This window comes from Leptidea sinapis, chromosome 14 (assembly GCF_905404315.1).
Source record: "Leptidea sinapis chromosome 14, ilLepSina1.1, whole genome shotgun sequence".
In the NCBI taxonomy this organism is placed as follows: domain Eukaryota; kingdom Metazoa; phylum Arthropoda; class Insecta; order Lepidoptera; family Pieridae; genus Leptidea; species Leptidea sinapis.
The window spans coordinates 10760735-10786892 of NC_066278.1; the positions used below are offsets into that span (position 1 = coordinate 10760735).

At 37.7% G+C, this 26158-nt stretch overlaps 1 protein-coding gene across 1 annotated transcript in view; it reads right to left on the reverse strand.

Annotated features, from left to right (window-relative positions):
- Positions 1-26158, reverse strand: part of LOC126968017 (START domain-containing protein 10-like) — a 74740-nt gene that overhangs the window by 9490 nt on the left and 39092 nt on the right. The window contains exons 3-5 of the mRNA XM_050812799.1: positions 11163-11295; positions 3727-3843; positions 3319-3469 (exon numbers count right to left, since the gene is read on the reverse strand). Of these exons, the coding sequence (XP_050668756.1) occupies positions 3319-3469; positions 3727-3843; positions 11163-11295 (401 nt within the window). The remainder of the gene's footprint in view (positions 1-3318; positions 3470-3726; positions 3844-11162; positions 11296-26158) is intronic.

The window sequence follows — 26158 nt, forward strand, 5'->3', positions numbered from 1 at the left end:
GCAACTTGTAACAATGTTTCCATGTCGCAGCCATTGGGGACTTGGAGCCGAACTGATTCTCGCAGATTTATTTGCTAGTTTCGGCGTTTTTTTTTTATATAAGAGGGGTCAAACGAGCAAGAGGCCCACGCGATGGAGAGTTGTGAGGCAACTGGCCATGGACATCCGCAACAACAGGTGTCAAGAGATGCGTGGTGTCAAGGGAATATGCTCTTTTGTAGCTTTGCGAGGCAAGCAATTTATTGCAAAACGCTCGGTTGTGGAATACCAGACGTAAACCGGATCGGGTGGTAGTTAGCATTTTGACGTAATGTTAGGTGGTGGAACTCGGCCATTGGAATCAACCTAAGCAGTTCCTCTGAGCCCTCCCCGTGATAAGTGCGATAGAAGATGCAGAGAGAACCTACATCTCTACGCAACGCCAAATAAGAGAAATAATCCGAGTCCATCGGAGATCACTTGGTTGTCGATGATACGAGCCGCTCTTCGTTGTATACAGTCAAATGGACGAAGCTGGTACTGGGGAGCACCCGCCCAGAGGTGAGTTGCAAAGAGATGTATTCTTTCGTCGTTCTTTTTCAAAATTATCACGGGAAGTGTTCGGAGGAGTTGTTCACGTTGATACCAGTGGCCGATTTTCAACACCGGACAAAACAAAATGCGATTTCTAGAAGCTTTTGACTATGGATCATGACTGAAATTTTCTCTATTAATCTATACAAAAACATCTATCTTCTCATATATAAAATTCTCGTGTCATGGTGTTAAACATTGAACTCCTCCGAAACTGATTGACGGCATGAGAATTGGTCTCATGAAATTTTGAGTGCATATTGGGTAGGTCTGAGAATCGGACAACATCTATTTTTCATCCCCCTAAATGTTAAGGGTGGTCCACACGAAATTTATTTTTTAATTTTTTTGACATTTTTTTTTAAATTCGTTTGAATATGAGTCAGCATTTAAAAATACATACACCTTAAAATTTTCACCTATCTACGATCAACAATTACTTTTGTATCGCGATTTTAATATCGGCAATACAACGTTTGCTGGGTCAGCTAGTAACAATATAAATTCATTTTTTTTCTGTTCTGTTAGAGATAAATTCCGTTTTCTTAATAGGTTGTCATATTTTCTTGTTTTCTGCTGCATTTTATGAATTGTTTTAATTGTTATTAATTTACAAAGAATAACTCTTGTTGATTTATATTTTTGGCCCACCAGCTATTATAGGTCCATCTGCATGAAAATTCAAAACAATTATGTGTTAACCTGTGCTTCCTCGGGGATAAAAAAGAATAGGGAAGTCCCAGGCCCAAGGGTGTCGTAAGAGGCGACTAAGGTCGTTTAACAGTGGGAGACTTCTTTGCACAGGATACCGGCAAGATGGTACAACAACGGCGCCCTTTTCTGCCGTGAAGCAGTAATGTGTAAGCATTTTTGTGTTTCGGTCTGAAGGACGCCGTAGCTAGTGAAATTATTGGGCAAACGAGACTTAACATCTTATGTCTCAAGGTGACGAGCGCAATTGTAGCGCCGCTCAGAATTTTTGAGTTTTTTAAGAATCCTGAGCGACAGTGCATTGTAATGGGCAGGGCGTATCAATTACCATCAGCTGAACGTCCTGCTCGTCTCGTCCATTATTGTCATAAAAATATCCTGAAAATGGTTGTAGAAGAGTTATTTAAAGATATATCAATGCAAGATTAGGATGAAAATTAGGATTAAAAGCTTAATTCGTTGATTAATACTAGGAAATATGTTTTTAACATTTTATCAAAGTGTGGAATGCGAGGTTGCCAAACCGACCTAGATGACATCTGACAAATAAATATGTATTTAAAATGATTGTGAAACGCAAAAGTCCACAGATCGTTTGTGTGCATATTAAGCAATTTGTCAATGACAATCACTACCTACTATATATTTTTCATTGTGAAACAGACATTTAGAATAATTACTAATCATATATAAATATATTACTAAACAACTTATTATTACTTGAAATGAGCCTCCTCACTTGTGGAATGAAATATGAATGAATACATTTGTCCCAAAATTTAAAGACGATGCGGTAGGTTCAAAACCCCCATCTCTATAGATTATTATATAATCACTTGTTTATATGACTTTGTGTCTACAGATTGAGAAAAGAGCACCCGCCCTCAGGTTATTTTATAATAAATTAAATTGTACAGCATTTTATTCAACGAAATTAAAAAAAGAAGCTCGCTGAGTTTCTTGCTCCCGTTCTTCTCAGGTCTGAGGCATACTATTTGGAATGGGTAAGTAGTTTTTGACGTACAATAGGTGATTTTAAATCCTATTTTGAATTAAAATATTTGAATTTGAATATAGCTATTTCTATTCATACTGTTGACGCAACTTTAACGTCTGGTAGGAACATTAGGAGCACACCCAAAGCTCCTCCTATTCACAGCAATTGTGAGGCCAAAAATCACCTACGCCTCTACAAAGCCAGCCAGAAAACAACTGCAGATAAGTTAAACAGCCTACAGAAACTTGCTTATATGGACCAGGGCCATGACGTCCACTCCAGGTGCGGCCATTGAGGCGATGTTTAACCTACCGCCTCTTCCACTGTTTATACAATAAGAGGCGAAGGCGATAATACTGAGGGCAATCGCCCAGAGGGGGTAATGTAACTGGATGTCACAAACGGACTAAAGTATTCTAAAGAAAACTCAGTTTTGCAAGACCACATACTAGGCATCATACCTGGTCAAATGACTCCACATTTAACCACTGTCAAACACCACACTGTGTAACTGCCTTCTAGGGATGACTGGATGAACAATTAAGTCTTGTGGAAGCACGGAATTGAGGCTGATGAAACGCCTCATCTCCTCTGCGATTGCGGCCCACTAATGCATAAGAGTATCACCATCTACTACACCCTGCTCCCAGATGCTGTTGCTGATGCTCGCGTTAAGATACTGCGGTCCGTAAATTCGGCATGGCTTGACGACGAGATTGAATAGTTCAATTCTGGACGTGGTATTACTAGAACTCATTAGAAATAGCCACCCTCTCCAAATAATAATAATGTGTAATTATAAGACTCGCAGATTCTATTACAGCAAATTCGTTAATGTGCTTATGAACATAAAAAATATTACCAAGAATATATTATATTATACAAAATATAGATATATATAATATAGAATAGCGTTTTATACAACTTATAATATAAAAATATATACAGAAACATTCAAATTCGGTTCTAATCTCGCAACGCCCTTACCAACCGATTTCTTACATAAAGACACACCGAAATTAATTGGCTTAACTTACGTCTTCCAGTTTAATTCGATATGAGGGCACTTGTTCGGGATGTCTCCAAGGCTTGTGGTAGGGGTAATCAGTGAGAGCCTTCCATCCTGGGTACCTGCGAGCAGCCGCATGGAGCTGGTGCACCAACCTTGGGGCTAATTGAGCAGTCACCCTGGAAACAATAATCAATTTTATACTTACTACACTAAGATATCCAATTAAATCAAATCAAAATCACTTTATTCATGTAGGTCAAGACGAACGATGCAAAACTCCAACCCGCGACCTCTTGTGTTCCGTCCAAGCGCTCTTCCAACTGAGCCAACAGCTCGAGTGACGTATGATTCGTAAATCTTGGATTGCAAGACATATCTTCTTCAACGCTCAAGAAAATAATGTTGTTTGACCAATATAATACGTTAGACTTACTTATTAACGAGCCAGGCAGGTAGAGCTCCTCGAGGATCTGAACGCGACACGTAGCCCAGCCAACTACCGGGCCCCTGACACGTCCGGACCACGAACCCCGTCAGAAGTGATACAGCCCTGACAAATAATTTGTTTCAATCATTATATCTTTTATTACCTTCGCACGTCACGCCACAAATTAGGATATCATCCCCAGCATCTGGATGTGTGGCGGTCCTCCACAGTGCGGTTTTCAAGGAGCTTTCTTCCTCGTACTACAAAGCCGTGGAATGAGCTTCCTTGTGCGGTGTTTCCGGGATGATACGACATGGGTACCTTTAAAAAAAGCGCGTACACCTTCCTTAAAGGCCGGCAACGCTCTTGTGATTCCTCTGGTGTTGCAAGAGAGTGTGGGCGGCGGTGATCACATATCACGATCATTAACACCAGGATCACTTGACCCATAAGCTCGTGTGTCGTCCTATTCCATAAAAAAAAATAGCTCAAACACATGGTCGGACTTGGTACGGTAGGACCATCGGACGGTCCAATTGACGCCTCGTACCGATTGGTCCGGTGTCGTACTCGGCACGGTCCGGACGGTTATAATAATAATTTAGTGCGATGGACAATACGACATGGAATATACCACCGCTACCAGACACCGCCCGATGGTTCAGCCGCACCAAATCCGACCATGTGTTTTAGGCTTAAGTCTGTAAGTAATGTTATAGATTAGATAACAGAAGGTGTTAACAGAAAAAAGGATTTGGAAGTGTCCATCTTATTATTAATTTATTTTTATTATATGTATAAGATATATTAAATCAAATTTACATAGTTTTTGTACATTTTCTGGGATAATAAGGTTATGTTTTTGCCTAGTGTTAAAATTATGATTATCACTGTTTAAAGTATAGTCGCTGATGTGCGAATATATGTATGTTATGTATGTACATAACATCATCAAGAATATAATATTGATATGCAACCAATGACGTTCTTATGTATATAACGTCATTGTATGCAAAAGTTAAAATCTAAATTTCTTTAAATTTTTAACCGAGTTCAAAAAAGGTGGAGGTTCTCAATTCGTCGGTATGTTTTTTTATTTTTTATATGTTTGTTACCTCAGAACATTGGACTGGGTGAACCGATTTTGATAATTTTATTTGAAAGATGCTGTGCTTCCCGTGTGTTCTCATTGTAATTTGGTCCAGATCTGATAGTGGCAACCATGAGAAGATCAGAAAATAAAAGTCTTAAATTTGCTGTGTGTATGTGCACGACAACTTTACGAGTAACTTAATATCGCGCCAACCAATTTCGATGCTTCTTCTTCGTTCTTTATTGGAAAGGATATGCTTCAAAGGTACTTTGGTGAGAGTTTGGTGGAAGAAAGCTCCTTGAAAACAGCACTGTGGAGGACTGCCACACATCCAGATGGTGGAGATGATATCATAACTTGTATAAATAAATACATTGAAAAATGTTATTATAAAAATATAAATCTTATTAGTAAACAGCGGAAAAATAAGCCACCGGACCCGATCGTGGGTAGTGTCACGATATCCGATCGTGATAATCAAGTAATTATTATTATATCATAACAATAATGCAATATTGTATATATTGTATCTTTTAAGACTGTAAGAGGGTACTGAGAAAATATGTTTTCAAAACGGTGGCAGTTTTTAAATGGCCTCAAAAGTATTCAAAATATATAAGTTTAAGGCATTTTATGCTTTAATAAAATAAAATAATGTTTGTCAGAAGTGCCACTTGGTTAGACATTATCACACAAATTGATTAATCCAATCAATTTACCAGTGGGAGGCTTCTTTGCAGCGGGTAGATATGGATACGACAACGGCGCCGTGCCGTGAAGCATTATTGTATTTCGGTCTGAAGGGCACCGTAGCTAGTGAAATTACTGGGCAAAGAAAACTTATACAAATGATTAAAGTCTTCTTTAGTGTTAATTAAATTTGTTTGTTCATTCAACAATGTAAACATGTTATTTTTGTGTTTTATTATTTCTAATTGCTCTTTTACACATTTAATCGAAATCCTTTTTCACATGTATGTAAAATATTAAATTTATTATTGTTTTCGAGTGAGTGACCTGTATCAATTAAATGTTTCGCAAAGTGTGATTTTTCGGGATGATTATTCCTAAATGCGTTTGTTCCTAAATTTGTATAATTATGGATTTCCGCAAAGTAACGCATTATTCAATAAATTTTCTCAAATAAGACTTAACTTCTTATGTCTCAAGGTGACGAGCGCAAGTGTCAATATCATGACAGTGACAATAGTTGTTAAGACATATTTAATTGAGACTAAATGTAACAAAACTATATCCAGTGTAATAATAATAATAATAGTGTACCATTTTAATTGGTGTTAGATACAGTCGCATGCACACATCTATACTATTTAATATTATAAAGCTGCAGTGTTTGTTTGTTTGTTTGTTTGAACGCGCTAATCTCTGGTACTACTGGTCCGATTTGAATGATTCTTTCAGTGTTGGGTAGTCCATTTATCGAGGAAGGCTAAAGGCTATGTTTTTTTTTTTCAAAATTAGGGATCCGTCATAAAATTGCTATTTTGTAACACAAGGTGTAAAATCGAAAACCTATTTTTGCGTGCGCTGCAAAAACTATTGACAATAGAACAAAATGATGTACAGGCTATAATATAGGCAATATTTTATAACTTATAAAACTATCGCGTGAATTATACTTTATATGGCAAAACAACGTTTGCCGGGTCAGCTAGTATATTATATACACATTTCAAATCGACCAATGCACTGACCTCTACTTTGAGCCAATGGACTGGCGATTGTCAAAGTGTATTTGTGCCTGTTTGATATTCGCTATTTTGGCGCTGTTGGCCGTGTAGCGAGAGTCTGCGGTACTAAAACTAGTGATGAAAACCTAGTGGACAACATAGATGGTGGGGAAATATTTACTAACAAAATGTACTTTATTTTGTTGATTCTTGAATTATAAATACCACGGAAAACAATCGAAATTAATTCAAAATGTAAAAATACTTCAGAGTATATTGTACGTTCCTTAGCAGCCATTTGTATTATACGTCAAAATTTGTTCTCTGCACGCTTGCGAGTGGCGTTTGAAATAGACACAAAAAATTTGCCGTCAAACATAATATGGAGCAGCATGTCCGGCCGGCAACGCTCCTGTGATTCCTCTGGTGTTGCAAGAGATTGTGGGCGGCGGTGATCACTTAACAACAGGTGACCCGTACTCTCATTTGTCCTCCTATTCCATAAAAAATAAATGTCCAGTGGTATTTATGGCCAGTGGACTAATGGTTCAAAAGATAAAAATCACTGCCACCAGCGCCACCTATCCGGCACGAACATAACTCTAGTGCGTGTATTTTAATTTTTGAGTGATTTAAAATGTATGAATACCAGTAGTGAGGATAGCACTTTAAAAATAACAAATTGTTTAAATCTACATATTTTGAGTTTTAGCCACCCGTTTGGAAAATTGATTGCTTATGAGTGGTGCGTTACATCGTTACTTCGCAATGAAATATTTTTATTTACTTACTTTGAAATCCAACTATTATACTAACAATATGAATAATTTTTCTTAGGTTAATGTACAATTTTTAAAACAATAATGGCCGCCGCGAATGTATGTTCACCTAAAACTCAAGCACCATTAGCCCAATTAAAGTAAATCTTTGAACCCGCTACCTCTCGTGCGAGTGCTCTTACCAACTGATTCGACTCGGCATAGTTCATATTTTTGGTTCCAATTTAATTTGTGTCAAAATAGATTCTTATGGAGTTAACTTCAAAAGATAAAAATAGTGTATGACAGTGTGACGCTCCTTGCACAGGATGCCGGCTAGATTATGGGTACCACAACGGCGCCTATATCTGCCGTGAATCAGTATTGTGTAAACATTATTGTGTTTCGGTCAGAAAGGCGCCGTGGCTAGTGAAATTACTGAGCAAATTAGACTTAACATCTTGTCTCAAGGTGACGAATGCATTTGTAGTACTGCTCAGAATTTTTGGGTTTTTGCAAGAATCCTGAGTGGCACTGCATTGTAATGGGCAAGGCATATCAATTACCATCAACTGAACGTCCTGCTCATTCATCTCTCAACTTATTTTCATTAAAAAAAGTGTAGTAAATGTAATGAAACAGTCTAATAACATATGGCGCTGGAAAATAACGTAGCAGAAAAAATCCTACTTTAATCACAAGATGAAAGCTACAGTGCAATACTTTGCCATCAATATTATTATAGGAGCAAATATGTATATTTACTCTTAAATAAATAAATAAAAATTTAATATCGGAACGGTCACGGAAGAAAAGAAAAGTCTAATGGTGAGATCTATAGAGCTTACTTAGACTTTGCTCAGACTTTACTTACGTGAAACTAAGCTGTATGTGATAAAACGAGAACTTGACTTGGATAACCAGCTCAACGTAAATGCCAATCTTGCAAATTAGGAAATTTATTGAGATATTGCTCTTTCAGATCTAAATAGTTTACTTTAAAGTGATATCCCCCATTTATTGGATTAATTATACAAATAAAATTTATAACCAAAATTTATACGTTGCGGGACACGAACCCGCAACCTCTCTCTCGGTTTCCGTCCCAGCGCTCTTACCAACTGAACCAACCGATTTCCAATGACGTGTAGTTCGTAAATCTTGGTATGTCTTGTTCAGCTCTCAGGTTGTGGCTCCAGCTATAGGATCTACTTAACAGTTGATAACCTGCTCAACCCCAAAAATTGCATATTCGGAAATTGAGCGATATTTCAAGTCAATAAGTTCATAAGTCAATAAGAGCCTGTTCACGGGCATGACACACATCGATAGTCTCTCTGAAACATATTTAAGGAAAGGAACGACCCGCCCCACGATGCCTCCACAAGCTGGTTATAGCATTTAAGCGAGCATGGCTAAGCCTGTCACAAGAACACAAACAAATAAAAATAAAAGAATGTCTATAAACTACAACATGTACTCCAAAAAGACGCTCTAGGAACACATGCTTATTTCCTATTCCTCTGGTGTCCTCAAATTACGCACAACATTCTATAATAACTCGGTTACATAAAACCTATATAATAATAAGTTTAGTTCGGTTGATATTTTCCACCTCAATAAAATCAAATTCAAAAAGTGAGATATTAAGAATATAAGTTGAAACATTATTTTATGTTTTTATTCAAATTTAAATATTTTTATTCAAAATAGGATGTGAAATCACTTATTGGAAGTCATAAAATCTACTAATAATAATAATAATAAATACTTATAATAATCTAAGTAAGATAGTTAGTTCATTTCATGTTAGTTAGGTATCTTTTCATACTTTAAATCCTGTGTTTTTATCACATTAAAACGAATACACACACACATACACACACACACACATGTATATATAATTGTAAACTGACTAGCACCTATCCGAATACATTCATGGTGTTTTACTGTGTCGATTGCTTAAAATGTTAATCCCTTTTGGCTGTGAGATCATATTTATATATGTTAATTAAATATTTTTAAGAGCTGTGGATTATGTAAAAATAAATTAACAAATAAATAATAGAGTATATAGCTTAAGTCACCTTTAAAAAAACTCTTAGCAACTTACGTTGATAAATACCTAAGTATTGTTGACTGTTTAAATAAAACACTTTTAAAGAAATAAAACGCGTTTAATTGTAGCTTTTTTTACATTAGATTTTTGCGTATATGTAACATTTTTATTTTAGCTAACCCGACGTTTCAAGACCTTTCCAGATCTCGTTTTTATCAGATCATGAGAGAGAATGTCACTTTTACGCAAAAATCTAATATAAAAGTAGTTACAACTACACGCGTTTAAATCCTTTCAAAGTGTTTTATTTAAATGTGTATCACTCGCGATAATCAAAGAAAATATAAAAATACTATTGTTGGCCGTTTTCAATAACGTATCTCTAGTTACGGATACCGTGCTGTCACAGTTTACGGTCGTTCAAATATTCAGCCCATCTCTTACTTGAGATAAAAATCGTAACTATCATTGACTTTTCTGTGCCAATAAACTTATCGACAGTAACTCACCTTATCCGTGCACGCTGTCTGTCAATGGGACGACGTATAGCTTACCAGCGATATAAAGTTTGTATGGAAATCGCAATTCACGCGTCCCAATATAAGGCGATAAGAATGACTTATCGGGTATATTGGGACAGCTTCAGATTATTAACAGCTAATTACTGACAGTAGAAGGTAGTAATTTATCTCTATCTGTAGATAGTATATTGGGAACGGCCGTTAATGACAAGACCTTATCTATCAATAGTTATGTCCAATATAGTTATAGTCCAATGCTTTATGCCGATAGGTTATTGAAATGTAAGTAAGCGTAAAAGGATAGATTTGTCTACCTCTAGTAACTTAAACTAAGGATAGATAGGTTATTGAAAACGGCAGTTACTAGATCATTAATAACCTTAAAGGCTACATCAGTTTACCACGAAATGGGGATATTTTATGTAAGCTTGGCATAAACCAGCAATATTTTAGCTACGTAGGTTCGAGATATCGTTAAGGTTTGACGCATTGGTAATCTTATCAGGTGATGGTGAAGTGTAGCGATCGCGGTAATCAGGTGCGTTGTGTTATCGCTGCGTCATTTGTGTCGCAGGTAACACCCACACGCCTATCTAAAATATTACTGACCAAGCTCACTCAGGAAATAACCCAAGAATCATATTCCACAAACGTTTAGTGAAACGACCAATAACACAAAATTTTACGGGGAACTGAATAAATTTACATACCTTCAAAATAGATTATTAGATAGAGATATAGAATGATATAGATTTTGGTCATTTTAACTCCAGTCCGGGAAAATACAATACAGTAAAGAAGTAAACTACGTTAGTGCTTTAATATTTCTTATCTACACCCATGCTTTAAATCCTCTATTAAATTATTCTAAAACAGTGAGCTCATTGCCAAGATTAAAACACCCAATGTTCTAATAACCATAACATCCAAACAAGTGTTGTAATGAAATTCAGTACAACATTATATCATCCGTTTTCATAATAACACTCCTTTAGATGATATCATGGTTACTAGGACTGGCTTTTAGAATATTGTCAGTAAGCTAACTGTTTCAGAATCTTTTATAGAGGATTCATATTATGGGTGTAAGATAGTCTTGTGATACTATTATCACACACTCATGTGATATTATTATCACACATTATTAAGTAGTTCTGACTGCGGTTATTTGCAATTTTACTAATACATAATACTAATGTAGCGTAAGTATCAACTTTTGTCCACTTAAGTATGTGTTCACCACAGAACAGGTAAAAGACATGTGTTCACCATAAAAAGTAAGCCTATAGATCGACCTATCATATAGGTCAGAATAATTACCTGACGTAGCCCTTCCTGGGAGGGTAGTCCTTGTGGAAGACTGAGTGGTTGAGGATCATCTTCTCATCACCGGTGTCGAGCCATGAGCGCTGCAGGACGAAGTCTCGGTTTTTGAGCGGTGCCGGGCATGACACTGAAACCATATAAATAGCGTCAAGTCCTGAAGATAGAATATAAAGCCAAAATATCAAAACGTAGTTTTGAAGTGACAAATGAGCGTACGGGTCACCTGTTGTTAAGTGATCACCGCCGCCCATACTCTCTTGCAACACCAGAGGAATCACAGGAGCGTTGCCGGCCTTTAAGGAAGGTGTACGCGCTTTTTTTGAAGGTACCCATGTCGTATCGTCCCGGAAACACCGCACAAGGAAGTTCATTCCACAGCTTTGTAGTACGTGGAAGAAAGCTCCTTGTAAACCGCACTGTGGAGGACCGCCACACATCCAGATGGTGAGGATGATATCCTAACTTGTCGCGTGTCGTGCGAAGGTGTAATTCGGCGGCAGGAATTAGGTAAAACAGCTGATAAATGCGGTAGAAGACACACAATGAAGCGACGTCTCTACGCAACGCCAAGTGATCCAGCCGTTCACAGAGTACTAGGTCCCCGATAATTTGCGCTGCTCTGCGTTGCACGCGGTCAAATGGATCGAGCTGATACTGGGGTGCGCCAGACCAGAGATGACAGCAATACTCCATGTGTGGCCGGACCTGCGTTTTGTACAGCGCTAGAATGTGGGCCGGCTTGAAGTATTGCCGTGCTCTATTAATGACGCCCAGGATGGAATGGAGGGCAAAGCCAATTTGGCTTTGCCCTCCAGATGGCCACGGAATTGGCAATTGGTATTCCGATACTAGGCGAGGCTTTTAGGGAAGTGTTGTCGAAGAACGGTGATGCGACAAATGGGGTTTTTTTAGTGGTAAACGCGCAAACTTGAGTCTTCTGGGGGTTAAATTGGACAAGATTCAATTTACCCCATTCCGCGACCTTCTCAAGAGAGGACTCGATAGAAGACACAAGTTTCTCCCGGCACTGGTCGACGATTTCCCGAGAGAGACGTGCATGGCCCGTGTATACGGCATCACCAGTGCTGTCATCTGCATAGCAATGAATGTTGGAGGTGTCCAACATATCATTGATATGCAGAAGAAACAGCGTAGGAGATAGCACACAGCCTTGGGGCACTCCAGCATTCACGGGCTTCGGGTTCGAGCAATGTCCGTCGACAACGACCTGTATGCTGCGCCCAGTGAGGAAGCTGGAGGTCCACTTGCACAAGCTCTCGGGAAGCCCAAATGATGGAAGTTTAGAGTGGAGCGCTTTATGCCATACACGATCAAAGGCCTTCGCTATATCCAGGCTAACTGCCAGGCCTTTCCCCATGCTTTCAATAGCCGCAGCCCATCTATGTGTTAGGTATACCAGAAGATCACCTGCCCACCGACCATGGCGAAACCCGTATTGTCGGTCGTTGATCAACTGGTGACCCTCTAGGTATACCAAGAGCTGGCGGCTAATTATGCTCTCAATGATTTTGGAGAGCAGGGAGGTAATAGCAATAGGCCTTGTAGTTTGCCGGATCCGAACTGTCTCCTTTTTTTGGATCGGATGGACAAGGGCTGACTTCCATGAGTCAGGGACTACGCCTTTGAAATAAGAGTGCCGGAATAAACGCGTTAGCACCGGCGTCAACTCAGGGGCACACGTTCTAAGCACGATTGGAGAAATGCCATCCAGCCCGCTCGACTTCCTGACGTCCAACGAAAACAGAGCTCGCCTAACAGTTTTCTGTCTGAACTGTACTTCAGGCATAGAGCTCTGACACCGCGGGATGGTCGGCGGTGTTTTTCCGTTGTCGTCAAGAGTCGAGTTGGAGGCGAAAAGAGCGCACAGGAGATCGGCTTTCTCTTTTGCCGTATGGGCCAGGGTGTCATTCCTCATGTGCAACGGCGGCATGGACGGCTGGCTGAAGTTACCAAGAGCAGCTTTCGACGACGACCAGAACTTGCGTGTTCCGGTCGGGTAACTGGAAAGCTGCTCGCCGATTTTGACGACGTGTTTTGACTTTGCACGGGCGATTTGCCGCTTAAAAAATCTGGAAGCACGGTTGTATTTCCTCTTTAGAACTATGCAGTTCGGATCCTTTGTGCCCAGCGCCGCAACCCAAGTTCGATACGCCTGGTTTTTGCAGTCAGATGCTGCTTTAACTGACGCATCGAACCAGGGCTGTGATCTGCCACCGATCTGTACTACAGAGCTTGGTATAAAAATATCCATGCCCTGTAGTATCACATCGGCTACTGCAACGGCGCAGGCACTAGGATCATCCGAAGGGAAACAAACCCTGCTCCAAGGGTAGGATGTAAAAAAGGAACGCATCCTATCTCAATCTGCTGACTTGTAGTGCCAAACGCGGCGGGTCGCTGGTGGTCTGCGACGTGGGCGTCGTATATTTATTTATTTATTTATTGAAAAGACCAACAGCATAAATATTACAAATTAGTCTTAAAAATTAATGTACATATAATAGCCAATTACAGGTCTCTCTATATAAACAAAAATCAACTAATGAGTTTTCAACTTAAATTACTTTAACTTATAAACAAAAAAGATCGACTTAAATGAATTTCAACTTAATTTACTTTAACATAATAATATGTATAGTTTAAACATTAAAAGAATAATATTATGCGTATGAATGCGAATTTAATATATATATATCTATTATTATATTATGTTATTATCGGTTATAGTGTTTATTTTATGTTTGGATGTGTATGTGTGCGTGTAGTGTGGTTTGTGTATATGTGCGTGTGTTAATGTACCTATTTGTTCGGTTTATATTGCTCCAGTAACATTTTTTGTATCTAGTCTATTCATTAATATTTTAATAATTTCTGTTTTGAAGCTATTTTTACTGCGATTATGAATGTCGACATTCGAAAAAACTTCGTTGTAATGCTTACAAATTCTGTTAATGGGAGAATTTTTACCATAGTTCGTAGTGTAAAATGATAATGAAAAAAGAGGCGTATTTCTCGTTCGTTTTAGTGGTACGTTGAAGTTAATACTAGCAAGTAATGTTGGGGAGTCCAGAAGATTAGTTATTATATTAAATAAGAACATTGTATCTAATAACGTTCGTCTGTCTACTAGTGAAATTATATTATGATGCATGCAGCCATCTTTGTAGTTGGAAAAAATTTTATGACGAAAGTTAAGGTGCCTTATAAATTTAGCTTGAATCTTTTCAAGTTTTTCAATATATGTCATATAATGGGGCGACCAGATACAACTTGCGTACTCTAAGACACTACGCACGTATGCATAGTAAACAGATTTAATACATTCAAGGTCATTAAATGGTTTGCAGGTACGTATCACAAAACCTAAGCTCTTGAACGCTTTATTCGCAACGTAATCAATATGCTCAGACATAGTTAGCTTGCTGTCAAAAATAACACCTAAATCCCTAACAACACCTACTTTATTAATAGGAATTCCATTTAGCGAGTATGTAAATTGTATCTTATTTACCTTACGACTAAACGATATCTGTTGACATTTAGGTGCATTAACTGAAATAAAATTGTTTTTATAATACTCAGATAGATTATTAAGAGTAATTTGTAATTCAATGCAGTCATTATGATTGTGTACTTTGTAAAATATTTTTTTATCATCTGCGTATAAAAGATGGTTGCATGGATTAAAATATCTGTATATATCATAAATATATGCGTTGTAAAGCAATGGTCCCAGGTGAGATCCCTGTGGAATACCTGATGGAATTTTCACAAAATCCGATCTGTACCCACCTACTATCACTGCCTGAGATCGATTAGACAGGTATGATTTAATCCATCTTAACAGATCCCCATGTATACCTAGACTTTCTAATTTGGCTAGCAAGATGATGTGGTCTACGCGATCGAAGGCTTTTTCGAAATCAGTGTAAACCACATCAACTTGACCACCATTTTCCATATTTTTAAGGACAAACTGTATAAATTCAGCTAAGTTCGTCAGGGTTGACTTATGTTTAAGAAAACCGTGCTGTGAATGACTTACTCCATTCATAACTGTGGGATAAATTTGATCGTAGACAAGTTTTTCAAATATTTTACTAAATGTATTAAGCATTGAGATAGGTCTATAATTATCAATTTTGGATTTCGAATTTTTTTTATGAATAGGTATGACATTAGCCTCTTTCCATTTAGATGGAAATATGCCCTCTGATAAAGATCTGTCATAAATATATTTGAGAGGTTTAACTAACACTCTGGCACAATTATGAATAAAGATAGGAGGAATATTATCGGGTCCGCTGGATTTATTAATATTAATCGTTTTGAGTAATCGTAATAATTTATTTTTACAGACGCCAGCCTTACCAATTGCATATGCGTCATTACATTTGGGTAATTGAAGACTGTCAAGGTTATAGTTTGAGGCGGGTTCGACAAAAACACTTTTAAAAAAAGTATTAAAACCATTACATATATCCGGGCCGTTGTTAAAGACTTGGTTGTTCAATGATAATGTCTTCGGGTAATTAGATTTTCGTCTCATGAGTTTCACGTAACGCCACATGTTTTTAGGACAAGTTTTAATATCTTTTTGAATTTTAGTTATAAATTTGTTATAAAGTTCACATTCTAAATTTTTCGATCTAGCTCGAAGTAAAGAAAACTCAATATAGTCTAGTGGGTTGTTAAATCTTTTCCATTTAGCATGCATTTTAGATTTTTCTCTGATAATTTTATTGAGTGTATTATTGTACCAAATGGGATAGTGATTGTTCTTATTTATTTTATATTTAGGTACCATCAGGCTGATGCATGTATAAATTTCATCATAAAAACATTTTAATGCGCAATCTACCGTGTCACATGATTCAAAAATATTATGCCAATTAAGATTGTTTAGGTAATCTATAATTTTATCATAACTACATTTTTTAAAATTATACTTCTCTATTGAATTTTCTTCCATGAAATTAAGTGATATATTTGAAGCATCAATTATTAGACATGGATGCGCTGAATCCTCACTGACTAATGAGATCAACGAACGAGTGGTGGAGGCAGAAAAGTTACTAAATACAAGATCTAAATTATTATTATATGAATTTTTAATAAAGTTTCCTTGTTCTAAACCTAATAAATTAAATTCATCTAGTAATAATTGCCCTGCATTTTGAATTTCTACAGAACCCTTCTTAGTAAAAATTGGCCCTAGACAGTTATCCCAATTAATATACGGCAAGTTGAAATCACCTACAATCAAACAATTATCATTTTTATGTGAATTCATGACATATGTGATACTGGAAGTAACATTTTCTAAAGTATGAGGTAAGTTATTATTAGGTGGCGCATATATTACTGCGATATGTAAGTTCGCACCAACTGAAATATTGAAAGAACTAGCCGGAATAGTAACCCATATCATTTCGGTTGGTTGCACTACATTGTTGTTAGTCAAAAGAAATGCCCCTAGCTCACTGCGTACAAGTATCATAACTCCACCCCCTCTGGATGTATTCGTAAGAGCTAAATCTCTGTCTATTCGAAACACGTCATATCTAGGATCGCAGAATTCACTATCTAAAATCCCGTCGTGTAACCAAGTCTCTGTGATTAACACTAAGTCAAAATTATGTTTATTTAATTCCCTGTAAAATTCTAAAGTCTTTGTACGTAGGCCCCTAATATTTTGGTAAAAAATAACTAACGATTTATGAGTCATTATTTAGTTCAAAATTACAAATTGTGTAAAAAAGATGCAACGATAAATACAAATAAAAATTACTAGTGTTAGACGCCATTAAATTAATACAGCTATCAAAATTTATAGTAAGTAAGTGTAATAATAAATCAAAAAAAAGTGTAATAATAAAACAAAAACATAATGCGTTATTATATCGTATGAACAGAGTGCTATATAGCTTTAGCATGATCATTACATTATCTATCAGACATAATCGACAGTAAAAGCATAATAATGTTAAATATTGTATAATGTAATATTTTGTATAAAGTATAATAGTTGTGGTAGCAGTATAGTGATAAATAAATTTTGTTGTGTTTGAGTTCCTTGTTACTTGGTGATTATTATAATATGTATTGTTAATATACGAGTAAAAATAGTGTGAATATATATATACATGATAATATGACTGGGTGATTGCATTGGTGTGTAATGCATGTATACAATAGTTAACTGTAATTATCGCAAAAGTAAATATGCAGATCTGTACTGAAAGTGATGGACAACAAATCACTTTATTTTTGAGAGATCTACCTCTTTGTTTATAGGTATTTTCGGAGATTTGTCGTCCCTTCGCACAAAAATTTGGCAATTTCGAATCCATATATACTTGTATGATTTTGATTTTGTAAGCTCTCGACACTTATAAAACAGACTTTTATTTTCAAGCGTGAGGTGTTCATTGACAAATACGCGCTGGTCGCCCTGTAGTCCCATGTGTTTACGAGTAATACCGCGACAGCGCCGTACGCCCGCTAAAATGTTGTCCTTAATAGCACGGTTTTTGAACTTGACGATAATAGTGCGCGGTACACCGGGCCTCGATTGCTTCGGTTGTATGCGATTTACAAATTCTATATCCTGTGTGGTTAGGGTGACGTCGATAGACTTGGCTAACTGGATAATTAAGCTATTGAGCTGTTCGTTATTGTGTTCTGGAACTCCGATTATTTCTAGATTTAATAGTCTGTCCCACTGCTCTTTATTCTGTATTTGCGCGCTGAGACGAGCGCACTCAGTTTTCAATATAGTTATATCCTTTTCCTGTTGGCTAATAAGCTCAGACTGTTTTTCCAGGACGGATACTCGAGAGTCCAGTTTGTCCTGACGATCAGCGGCAAAGCAGGCTCCGGACTCGATCTCATTTAATCTAGTCTTAATATCTTTAAGTGAAGCTGTCACTTCCGTTTTAAGTAACACGAAATCAGATGAGAATTGTTCCATTTTTTTTGATATAACGGATTCGACTGACGACTTTATGATATCAGAGATGGAGTCCATTAGATCTTTTTGGTATTTTAACATGGTAGTTTCACAGTGACATCCGATATCATGCTGTTTTCTTTTACGTAGGTTAACGTTACTTATGTCCATGTTGTGGCGAGCAATGTCAGGGTCCGACCCGTATCTGGATGGCGGTGTACGTTCCATTGTAACCAAATAAGAAAACTACTCCGACCGTTTGAGAATGCAATACGTTAAAAACCCAACTCAGTGTAGGTAATAGATACACGGTACACACACAATAGCGTACACACCTTATCACTGATGATGAGTTGAAGTAAGCACTACGTATATCTTATTCACTCACCCACGAACGCGTTACTATCGAGTGCGACTGCGATAGACACTTTGTTATCACGCAACACTGGTCACTATAATCTTTGTGTTAAGTTGATAATCCCTTGAGCTAACTTGTAATTAAATTGAAATAATATTAAAACAGAACGGCGCGCACGATCGACCTGAACGAGGCACACGCCGGTTGTATAGGCACTACACTCCTGACCAGGCAATGGTCGGACGTTCCGAGAGGGGCGTCTACAATGACCTGGTAACCATCGGGATGTGTAGTCAGCAGAAGATCTAATAAGGACGGCATGTGGCTATCCACATCCAGGAGCCGCGTTGGCGACTCAACCAATTGGGACAGATCGTACGCCAATGCAAAATTGGGCACAGATCGCCCTGCGTAGTCTGTGGTACGTGATCCAAGCCATTCGGCATTGTGCCCGTTGAAATCACCCAAGACTATTCATATAAGATTTCAGCGGAGGGGATCTGTGCAAGCACATCGTCAATTGCCGCTTGTACGCAGCCCATGAGATGATCGGTTTCTGCGTTACCACTATGGGACCTGTACACACACGCATAGATGAGGACGCGGTCCTCTAAATCTACGCGGAGCCAGAGAGTGGACAGGTCCCTACCCTCAAAATTGCCGAGACGGCGACAGCAGATATCCTCCCTAACGTACACACATACCCCGGCATGAGGCAAAAAATTGTGCTCAATTTTGTACCCGGGGTACGTTAAATATGACGTATCGCTAGGTCGAGATATCTGCGTCTCCGTAAGGAAACACAAGGCCGGCTTCGCCGTCTCAAGGTGGTGGTGGACGGCGTTTAAGTTGGAGTGAATTCCCCTGATATTGCAAAAGTCCACGTTGAGTGTGGAGCGGGGTGCCGTGGTTTTACTGCCTCGTTTGTCCTTGGTCATGCGCGGTACTGTGCCCTCCCCAGAATACGAAGGGCAGCCCGAGCTAGAGTGCTCGGGGAGGGATTCTCCGACTCTGGTAGAGCCGGTACCCTCCTGGGGTACTATCTCTTTTGGGACCGCTTTCATAATCTTTGTTTTGGGGAATGGCCTCCGGTCCTCGACACTAACCTATGCGAAACATAGCGGCACTAGGCCGCTACTTCACGCCGGTATTCTGTGCGAGTGTGGTATTTAACCCGGACGAGTCTGGCCCGATTGTGCTGACGTCAAAAGACGGCTGCGTGACTCTCCCACTTCTAAAACAGTTCTATTATTTGAACAGTCCTTCGAGTGAAGATTCCAAATATCTTTTTTAAATTTCGTCGATAAGCAAATCGATGGATATAATGTCGTCTTTGCTAATCATTTTACCTGCATCTATGTGTATGTCCGTCTCAACTCGCGCGAATCAACTAAACAGGTTACAGCAGAGTTTCCCAACGTGGGGCACACGCCCCACAGGGGAGCAATAAAAAAATGGACTAGACACGACTTTGACCTGGCTTGATTTTGGCTTTGGGTTATATGCAATGCTAGATTTCGGTGATAAATTTAATGAATAAGGCAAATTCCAAGAATATGCAAGAAAACTTTTATTGCCGTTTCCATCTTCATAATTAGCTGAATGTGGATTTAGTGCAGTAAATCATTTACAGATAAAAAAATAAATCGACTTGATATAACGCAACGCGAATCTTGATATTAAAGCTAAGTAAACCTAATATTAGGTCTCTGTGCAGCAAACATCAAGAGCAAGAATCGCACTAAATGAATATAGAAAATCAATATTAAAATTATTTTAAATTTCAGTTTCTCATTTTATGTTTTGAAATTTTACTTACGATGTGATGGTAACAATTTAATAGTGATTTCTTCAAAAAACTAAAGGTTGAAAATTATGTATGGGGGCATAAAATTTTAGTAATTTTAAGGTGGGGCATGGTCTAAAAAGGTTGGGAAACACTGGGTTACGGGGTCACAAATCTAGAACCGAGCGGCATCGCGTGGAGACCTGCGTTTCAAAATTTTGCGCGCCGTGCATGACAAAACATGGGTGAAAGAGTTCAACATTTAATAGTTAAACATTGAGTTATAAAGATTAAGTGCAATATTATTTCTATGATATATTTACTCTATTTCATGGTCATCTGTATGTAGGTATTATATATAATTTTACAAGTGATAATGAAAAAAAAAATTATTGAATGAGGCGTTACTCTGTCGAAATCCATAATTATACAAATGATTTAAGTTTTCTTTGGTGTTAATTCCGCCAATATTTGTTTTTAAAACAATTCGACACGTGTTTCGCCTCTACACGAGGCATCCTCAGGACGTGTTCTCAGACTGAAAAGTCTGAGTCTCGTGCCAGATTTTGGCGAGACAACACGTCCTGAGGATACCTCTTGTAGAGGCGAAACACGTGTCGAATTGTTTTAAAAACAAATATTGGCGGAATTAACACTAAAGAAAACTTAAATCATTTGTATAAGTGATAATATAATAACGGCCTGGTTTTAGTGACATTATAATGTCACGGGTAGGACACTAAAGATATTATAATAAATCTAGGTTTGTTACAAATGAAGTTAGCAGTGTGAGACATCGAGCATTCTGATTGGTTAATTTATTTTCATATGAATTTGCAAAATAGTAAACAACAGGTATGCATTTTTTCATCTGAATTTATTGTTGAAAATAGTTAATTGTTCATCAAGTGAGCAAAGATATTTTTTGCTGCGAGTGCTGACTTTTAATCACGAATTGGCGAAGACGTCTAGAATCTAATATAGACTACAGAGGTAGTGAGTGATTTAAAGGCACGAGGCAAAAAAATATTTGCTCTCGTGTGAAACATACAACTTTTCACCTCGACTAACGAGAAAATTGTTATAGGTTAGGTAAGAGAAACAATTAAGATAATATTTAACAATGTTTATTTTACTAGTATTTATTTTAAATATTAAGTCTTTAAAAAGGCAATAGTAAAATTTATAAATCTAAATTTCGATAAGTTACATATAAATTTTTGTGACAATGAGATAATACGCTAGGCTAAAATGAGTTTCGGAACGCACCGGATCGCATTGTTTATTTTTTTAACGCGGAGTAATTCCCGGATGTATGGTCACGTACAGGTTCGAAATTTAAATCACTTTGCCTCACGCTCGCAGCAAAAAGCGTTTATGCTGCGAGTTTTCAGGGAGCAATAGCGCCCTTTTCCTGCTGGAGAGGTGAAAATAATATATTAATATAGTAAACAAGAACCGATTCGATTCTGGCACTCGCGGGCTGCTGCCGCGGCACGATACTCTTGGCTCGTGCCGTTGGTTAACAGTCTAAATTTGTTTTAGGACCTACTATAATTACAGCACAGTAATGCAATTACTTAGAAAAGTACTGGTAAGTAAAACTAATATGTTGCAGATTGGTAATTAAAAAGAATAAAACATAAATGTTTGTCGTACTTTAAACTGTATGCAAAGTAAAATTATTCGAATACAAATTCAGTTATAAAGCGTCGTCTTACACAGTACAAGATGCATTACATCACCGACGACTGCAGTAATAAATTAACACCGCCCCACTATTGCAACGCAAAAGGAATTACGAAGGCTGCACAAGGCTTTGAGAAACGGGTAGGCTTTTTATTTCACTCGGAAGAGTGAACAAATAGCACTCCTACAACAACTGCCATACATGAGCTCAAAACCGTCTACCTAAATTACGTTTGTGTTTCATTTAAACCTTTTACCAGTAGGAGCCTTCTTTGCACAGGATGCCGGCTTGATTATCGGTACCACAACGGTGCCTATTTCTGCCGTGAAGCAGTAATTAAAGTAGACACTACTGTGTTTTGGTCTGAAGGGTGTCGTAGCTTGTCAAATTACTGGGCAAATAAGACTTAACACGTTGTCTCAAAGTGACGAGCGCAATTGTAGTGCCGCTCAGAAATTTTGGGTTTTTCAACAATCCTGAGCGGCACTGCATTGTAATGGGCAGGACGTATCAATTACCATCAGCTGAACGTCCTGCTCGTCTCGTCCCTTATGTTAATAAATAAAAAAAACTATAAATCCATGTACATAATATAATAAAACATTTAAAAAAAAATCAGCGGTTAATAAGTGTTCTCGAGGTTTTTAATGTTATAATATATGATATTTTAATTTTTTTAACAAACTTAAGTAAGTTTAAGCGTTTGGATATATTTGTTGCATCACTTTGCATACATAAATATTTAAAATATTTTAGTATTGAGATTGGAAAATGATGAAGATTTAAATATTGTTTTAAAATAAGTTTCTTCCTAAATGAAATTAAAGCTATCTAAGCAATATATTTGATATTCATAGGAGGTAGGTACATATATACTTCTTAAATATCAAAAGTAAATTATTAATAATGATACGAAGACAACTCACAAAACTAGCCAAAATTGGCCTCAACGAATCTAGTGTATGCAGATCTGACAAGAGGCCTACGAAGACCTTAAGCACATGCTGCTAGAGTGTCGCCATTGCCACAGTGAGAGCCCTAAAGCCCTCACAATGCAGGCAGAGGACCTAGCACACTTGAGCCCCCTGAGTATTCTGCGAGGCCTTAAGCACGTGATTTAGATACACAAAGAACTCCGATTTTGAAAGGGAAGGCTTCTCTAAATGTGTGCTCGAACCTCCTCGCCACGACGGGTATAGTTATCATCAGAGCGTACGTCTGAGTACATGCAAAGGCCACTATAGATCTAAAGATTTGAGTGGCTGTTGAGTTTCTTGAATGTTCTTTTCACGAGCTCTACTTTTTCCGAACATAAAGTAAATTCAGTCATTTTAAAGATTTATAGTGACGATTTAAAAGCGCTAAGTTTAAGCCTAATATAATAAAGTTTTTTTGACTTTGACTTTGAAAACTGCAACATTTCCCACTCTTAATAATGATATACTTAACTTCGTCAACTACATTTTATAAGAAATACTTACAACTTTTTAATAGAAAGATGAGTTACCTCTGACTTGTGAAGTATATTTTTGTGACAGTGAAAAGTGGCTGATTTTAAACGTAAAATCTTGTATGTTTATATAAAGCAGCAGCACCCACATTCAACCGATGTTGGTACCTCTGATGGCAGGAATTGAAGATACATTGAAGGCGGCAGTCACCAGCCTAGAGCCAACATCTGACCTGTTTTGGATACACTACGGGCTACGTCAACAGAGTCACCGAAATTATCCGAGAATCCGTTAATTCTCCCTACTTATATACTTTGTCAGAGCAAATATCCTGGCATACCATTTCACTTGATTCCTGCCGCCGAATTCCACCTTCGCACGACACGCCACAAGTTGGGATATCATCCCCACCTTCTGGATGTGTGGCGGTCCTCAACAGTGCGGTTTTTAAGGAGCTTTCTTCCACATACTACAAAGCTGTGGAATGCGCGATGTTTCCGTGACGATACGACATGGGTACCTACAAAAAAAGCACGTACACCTTCGATAAAGGCCGGCAACGTTCCTGAGATTTCTGTGGTGTTGCAAGAGAATGTGGACGGCGGTGATCACTTAACACAATACACAAAAAAATATATCTACACAAAAAAAGAGCAAATTGTTCTTAAGACAGTTTTACTTTATATCTTCTGGATAAGGATTTCGAAAAACTGTCCCAGTTAAAAAATTTACACTGTATCATAAAATGTAACCCAGTTCTAAATATTACGTAATTGTTTCATTCTGTAGTTATGTTGTATTGTACCAAGCTGCATTGGGCGCTGTGCAGTGCTCCAATAATTCCGCCCTAATTCACACACGACGAAATGAAACGCGCGAAATATTCATATATCGGGGCCGCCTCAAATATGATGCAATTTTGTTGATCGAAAAATATTATTTATTTTAGACTTTCCGTCTCCTACGTAATAAATAAATACATCGCAGCTGAAATATTTTTTATGGGAAGTAATGGCAAGAACCTTCCGCACTCGAATGTGTCTATATTCGCTATTTTTTACACAACTCCTACTTCGAGTGTGTCGTTAGACACATTATACTCTTACCCAGTTTTGACCCTTATTTGGTGTAAAGGATGGTCTGTTTTTATATAAACTTATCAAGCAAAATGGTAAGTGATACTGCCCATATCATGCCTCAACACTCCTGTGATTTTTTTGCACTTGTGAAAACCAGGTGATAAGTCCGCTCGTTTCTTCTTCCATAAAATAACAAAATTCTAATCCACATCGTAATTGCACTCGTCATTTTGGGACATAAGATGTTACGACTCATTTTTTTTACTTCTGGCACCATATCCCCCTAAAAAATGTTGATGATCATTTCTCTCTACGCTACTTCATCTTCAGCCTATCTTTTTAACTCGTCAGTTGTCTGGATTCCCATCCAGGGTTAGATGTTGTCATGTCCTGCATTTCTTCTACGGCCTCTACCCCTGCTTCCCTCTGTTTTGACCTCAATGATACTCCTGATTAAAAAAAATTGCTTGTTTCTTTTTACACCGAAATACAATGTTATTTTGAAATGTTACGATAATCCGGCATCCTGGACAATTAAGGCTCCTGGTGAATATAAATATATATATTTTTATAGTACCACTTCCCGGATGCCTTCCTCCTTATGTGACTGACTAACTGAGCTTAAACTGTGTCGTTCATTTCGTACAAGTATACATGTCGGAAAAGTTGTATGAAATCAGATCGAATCAAAACAAAATCATTTTATTCATTTTGGTTAAAAAAATACACTTATGAATGTCAAAGCAAAACAACGCGCTATCGCATTTTTGGTAAAATGAAAACTTCAAGAACTGAGAGAATTAAAAAAAACTAAAAACGAACTGAACTCTTATGGCATAGCACCTTAATTTATCTGAAAAAATACTTTATTCATAGTTATATTATTAAATCCAATAAAAGTAACAATTGTTTAGAGTGAGAGAGGAGGATCCTACCTACCGCTGCCGTATGAGTGAGAGAAAGGGAAGCCAGACAGACTGGCGCCGTTACGCGTTACGTTACGAAGCTGATTGCCCTACCATAAGAAGTTATCACTTCAATGAATAAAAATTATTACTTTGTAAATTAGATATTTCCACCGCCTATAAATGTTTCTGACAAGAACACAACGCGCTTGTTATAATAATATCTATTACTTTGTAGCACCTATAAAAATCATTAGTAGGCGATCGTTACCTCGAATTACGAGGCTTTAACAGTAAAAGTTACGCTCAATAAAATACCTCAGTAGTTCACTGAAACACTTACACCATGAAATAGAACCATTACTTGATAAGGCTAGAGACACACAAACGTTCCACAAAGCTGTGGAATGAACTTCCTTGAGCGGTGTTTCCGGGACTATACGACATGGGTACCTTCAAAAATAGCCCGTACACCTTCCTTAAAGGCCGGCAACGCTCCTGTGATTCCTCTGGTGTTGCAAGAGATTGTGGGCGGCGGTGATCACTTAACAACAGGAGACCCGTACGCTCGATTATCCTCCTATTCTATAAAAAAAAAACATTATTACTGGTTAAGGCTAGAGTAACACAAAGAAATGATTCAGTCGTAATAAATCTTATTCACAGTTAGTAATAGTATCACCGTCCTTGACGGCCTTACAAATAAACTTGACATAAAATTATACCTAATAATAAGCATAAACCAAGA